We start from the raw sequence: 5,540 nt of genomic DNA on the forward strand, positions 1-5,540 counted from the left end.
GCCAGCCTTTGGTCGCCCTATGGGAGGTTTGCTGATCGGGTTCAGAACAACCCTAGGGGGGGCCATTAAGCCAATACCAACTAAGAGCCGAAACATTCAAATCATCGAGTTCACATGTAGATCACCGTTACACCTGATCAACTTTTATAATAATGACTTTCACTCGACCCCTAACAAGAACTATATTGAGCTATTCGATAACATCACAAAAATAACCGAATCAGCAAACAACAGTGTAAATACTGGGCTCATCCTAGCTGGAGACTTTAATGCCAAATTGTCGGAAACTAAAGCAGGCGCTAACCAACCAGATAGGGCTACTAAACGTGGGAATGAACTGAAAAATTTTATAAATACCCACACCCTATCTAATATAATGGACACATTTATAAGTAGCGATACTGCTTACATTCCAACCTTTAGAGGGAGAGACTTCTCGAGTACAGTAGATTACATCTTCACGTCTGTGGAACTACTGGATAAAGTCATCCAAGCAAGAGTGGTTGAAACAGCCTTTGGAGACCATAATGCTTTAGAACTTAGCTTAAGAGTGGGCCCAATCCAAGCACCCCCCCGCACCTTGGGAGCAAGGGACATCATGACATCAACAGATACCCTCAGGCTAAAGTGGAAAGGGGCAAATTGTGGAGCCATTATGGACACTATTATAAATAACCATCAACCTACAGCTGCCTCTTGTTCACTCACCGATGGGAACCACCACAGAATAATTAAAGACTTTGAAAATCTGTGTCATGTCATTAAGACCCTACTGACAGTCCCCTTCAGGAATAATAACGGCGAACCTAGGTGGTTTGACAGCTGTTGTTCCGGGGCAAATAAGGCCCTTCGTAAGGCATTAAATTCGAAACCAAGGAATCAAGTAGATGTACGTTCCGCAAGGCAAGCCTACAAAACAGCTATAGGGATAAGGAAGGCCACCATGATAGAGGAACATTGGAACGAACTTTCAGTTTCCGCTGCCGTGGGTAATAGTGCAACTTTTTGGCCCGCTGTAAGGAAGATGCGGGACATGGGGAAACAACTGTCACCAATCAGCTGTACTATCTCAAGCCAGAATTGGGAGCAACATTTCTCTAAAATATATGCCAATCCTGCTGCTGAGTCAGAAGCCTTTAACCCCGACAAACTGAGCCCTTTGGATATAACCCTGGGGGAGGTCGTTCTGGCCATCAACCAAAGCCTGGGGAACAAGGCGCCAGGGCCTGATGGCCTCCCAATTGACTTAATCAAACATAAACCAGAATTTTGGGGGCCTATTCTGGTAAATGTTTTCAATAGTGCAGTGATAGGCGCCATCCCTGCTACCTGGTCAACAAGCACAATAGTGCCTATCTATAAAAAAGGCGAAAGATCTGACCCTGCGAACTATAGGCCCATCTCACTCCTAGACAACACCCTGAAAATTTTGGGCCGGGTGTTGTACAACAGAGTAAATGATTGGGCCGAAGAAACAGGGGTGCTGGACAGATGCCAGATGGGTTTCAGAAGTAAGGTTGGGACAACTGAACAGTGCCTGAACCTTAATCTCATAATAGGCAAATATACTATAGCCAAGGCCTCTCCTATTTACCTGGCCTTTATGGACTTGTCGTCCGCATTCGACTTAGTGAATAGATCGAAGCTGTGGGCGACACTACTTTCATACGGCCTTGATGAACCCCTGGTACATTTCCTAGCTTACCTACATGTGGACACTAAAGCCCAGGTACGAATTGGAATGGAGGGTGAAATTTCGGGGGCAATTAAAGTAGAAAGAGGCGTCCGACAGGGGTGCGTTTTAGCACCCCTGTTGTTCATCATATATATAAACGGACTAAGCAACTCCTTGAAAAAAACAACAACGGATGTGCCAAAAATTCAAGGGAATCTGTTACCCGCACTCCTCTATGCAGATGATGCGGTGATCATGGGCCTAACACCGAACGCTCTCCGTGCCCTGGTCAAGAGTTTTGCACATTTTATGGGGAACCTGGACTTGAAGGTAAATTTCAAAAAATCATTCATCATGACATGTGGACCAGGGGCTAAACAACTCAACTCCATCTCGATTGGACAAGAAAAGCTATACTCTACCAACTCATTCCCCTACTTAGGCATGGTCTTTGCTGCGAACGGCCTGTGGAGTGGGCATCTCGCCCACGCCACAGGCAAGTTCTCAAAGGCCATAAATTCAATCCTTGCCTTGCCGCGACCAAAAAGGTCAGAAACAACCGAGGCACTTGTAAAAATTTATAAATTGCAATGTGTCCCGGTTGCAACCTATGGCGCAGAAATTTGGGGAATAGTAAGTCCATCCAGCCTGCAGACTGAAGAAAACCGGCTATGCAGAAAACTTCTAGGAGCTCCAATATCCTCTTCTGGGTATATTTGCCATGCCGAGCTCAACCTGCCCTATATAACCGATTTTATTTCTACACGGCCTGCTATATTTTGGCTGTCCATCTGGGCCAATGAACGTGCTACCTTAACACAGGAAATTGTGTCCGAATGTTTAAACTGTGATAAAGGTATGAGCATACCGTGGCTTCGGGCAACAAAGGAAAGCCTAGATAGCATTGGCAAAACTCATCTTTTTAATGACCCTTCCCAGATAAAGAGCACGGACAAAAAGGACACACAAACTGAACTTTATGCTCTCTTCAGGGAAAAGAGGTTGGAGACAGAACTACAAAAACAATCTGTCAAATTTTATGTGACCAACATAAACAATGATCTATCTCCACAGCAAATACCTCTATACCTAAGACTCCCCACGACCAATTGGGAAAGGTCACTTTTATTTCGTCTAAGAGCTGGATCTCTAAAATACTTGCTTTCCTTTCCAATGGGCTATAGTACGAGGAATCTTGGACACGAGCTTGGCCCCTGCCCCTGCGACGGACACAGCAGGCAAAATGACTTACACTTTTTCTTCCATTGTAAATTGTTCATGAAATATATTAAGTGGTTTTTAGTCCCGTATTTTAAAAAACAAAGACCAGTATCCCTAACTCAATCATATTTTATGCTTTTAAAATTAGATAATGATGAACTGATTTTCCGTGCTAGCTCATTCCTGAAAGTTGTCTCCTATGCACGGAAATCCATGGAAGCTCCCTGAAATGCCTACGTACCTAAAAACGCCTCCCATGCACTAAGTACTCTAGCTAAATTGAAATGCACATTGAAACGCACTTTAAATAATCTGACTTTGATTGTTTACATTGTTATCTGAAAAACCAACTACAGATTTTAATTATTCATGGAAACTGTCTAAATTATTTTTAAACATGTATATTTTATGTAATATGTGACTTTTATGGATTTCTTACAATCCGAAATAAAGTTTTCTTTGAATTGAATTGAATTGATATATTGCGCCTGCTCTTTCGATACATATTTCCCCGGGGGGTGTCTCAGGACGCGTCCGCTGTCCCCCCACAGACTCCTTGCCGTCTCACAGGCCGCCACGTTTCTCAGGAGGGGGCCCCGTCCCAGGCTCAGGGTGCGACCCCCGGGCAGGTAGAAGGCGAAGACCACGTTGTTCCACCTGGAGGGGTCGTACTTCTTCCCTGGGTTTGAGTCCATTGGATACTTAAACATGTGGCCCGTGGGGGGGTCTATGTACCATGTGTAGAGGTTTGTGGTGGACTCAGGCGCCCAAATCCGGTCCCCTGTTTCGGAGCGGGGCCACACGGAATCCAGCAGGGGCAGGTGGTCGAAGCATGCCAGGTACGGGCTGTGGATCAGCACCCAGTGCACCACCTCCAGTTTGTAGGCCTCGGTGCCCAAGACCCTCAGTTCCGGCTCCAGCCCCCCGCAGTGCTGCTGCTTGTAGCTCCTCAGCAGCTCCACGAGGCGCTGGGTGAACTGGAAGTTCCCGTAGCGGGAGTCGTCGCGCAGCGCCGGGGAGTTGGCCAGCATATTCCGTATCTCAAGCTCCTCTGGGGAGAGTTGGCGGTCGGTGGTGCTGATGCGGTCGTAGCGCTGCACGAAGTCCTCCAAGCGCTTGCTCTTGTAGCGCTCCACTTCTGGGCGCGGGATGTGCGGGGACCAGCAGGAGACTCTCAGGCGTGCGGGCTCCCCCTTCAGGATAAAGGTCCTGTCGGAGCCGCGGATAGCGCCTTCATTCAAAATGCTATAGAAATAGTCCAGTGTGGTGACATGTTTCAGCCAGATCACGGGGAAGCGGGGGGCTGCCAGGTCCAAGCACTCCTCTTCTAAGGTGCGGTGGCGCCGATGAGAGCCCTCCCCTCCGCCGGACAAACACTCTCCCTTGGCCTCTCGCACTTGACGATTTTGTAAAAACTCTCCCTCCCAGAAACAGGAGTCGTCTCTCCATTTTCCGGGGTACAGAGGGTCGATTTGCTGGATAGGGGTCATTTTCATTTGGGGTCCAACGCTCACTCCCGAGAAAGAAGGTTCCATCCGGTTTCAAACTTCTCAACTTGTGATGTTTTTATACTGTGTGATGAGGGGGCGTGGCCCTGAAGGGGCGGGTTTTAGTGCAGAGCAACAGCTGCTCGAGACACTCCAAAACCAGCGTCGGATTGGTAAGGGGGGGGGGGGGGCATTTGTGCAATGCCTGAGGGGCCCGTGTCCAGGTCCCTGCTGTGGGCTGCTTTTTTGAGCAGTCTGGGGGCCGATTTGGGCGCTGTCTCTATTGTTCGAACACAGCCAGCGGCCCAGTGGGTGCCCGAGTAGCCCTTCTATAGGCCGATGGGCGCTCATTACCTCCTGTTTAGCAACTGGCAGAGGTATCACTCCCTTTGTCTCTCGGGCCGGCCCATTAACGTGTGCACATACCGAGCGGGGGCAGGGGGCGTGAGTAGAAGTGGCCTCACTTGTTCCTAGGTGTATTTCAGCAGTGTAAACTAACATGTACATTTTTTTTAACCCCCCACACTTTTTTTATTTTTATAAGATTACGCCGAAGCAGTCGTTTGAGGAAAGGCATTATGCTAATGTGGGCCGTTTTTAGGTCTCGTAGCGATACAGCGCGTCAGCGCTGTACTCGCCGAGATCTTATGTCAAGGAGCATGCTTCCCAGGAGACAGTCTGGGTCACGCGCTTTGCCTCTTCCGCAGGCCACGCGCGCGCGAACGCGCTCGCCGTGTCTGTCTCCTGGGAAGCATACATACACAGGCACCCTCTGCACGCATGCGCACACACAGACACACACACAAGCACACATACACGCACGCACACATACAGAGACCCCCGTCGCGCACACACACACGCTCCTCCGTTGCACACACACACGCTCGCACACACAAGCGCATACAGAGACACTCCCCCCCCCACCCCCTGCCGCATACGCAGAAGCGCCCCCGGCCGCCGCATACATACAGAGACCCCTCCCCCTGAGGTTCCGTGACGATTTGAACCCGTGTTTTCAAGTTTGTCGGAAATACATAATATTGGTATCAGCGAACCGCAAATGATCCATTTAGTATATCCTGGTGTTTTCGCTACGCAACGAGCAAGAGCAACCCTTTTATAAACACATTTCTGATCTACCCATGGCATCCATCTTA

The 5,540-nt window shown here is 48.7% G+C and overlaps 1 protein-coding gene across 1 annotated transcript; it reads right to left on the reverse strand.

Annotated features, from left to right (window-relative positions):
- Nucleotides 1-3,335: 3,335 nt before the first annotated feature.
- LOC147668107 (uncharacterized) lies at nt 3,336-4,386 on the reverse strand (the record flags this gene model as incomplete). The annotated part of the gene is made up of 1 exon (XM_086948780.1): nt 3,336-4,386. A coding segment is annotated over exon 1 (1,051 nt), but the record flags the coding sequence as incomplete, so codon positions are not given.
- Between the last annotated feature and the right edge of the window lie 1,154 nt (nt 4,387-5,540).

The sequence above is a fragment of the Lissotriton vulgaris genome, unplaced genomic scaffold, assembly GCF_964263255.1.
Source record: "Lissotriton vulgaris unplaced genomic scaffold, aLisVul1.2 SCAFFOLD_4948, whole genome shotgun sequence".
Classification (NCBI taxonomy): domain Eukaryota; kingdom Metazoa; phylum Chordata; class Amphibia; order Caudata; family Salamandridae; genus Lissotriton; species Lissotriton vulgaris.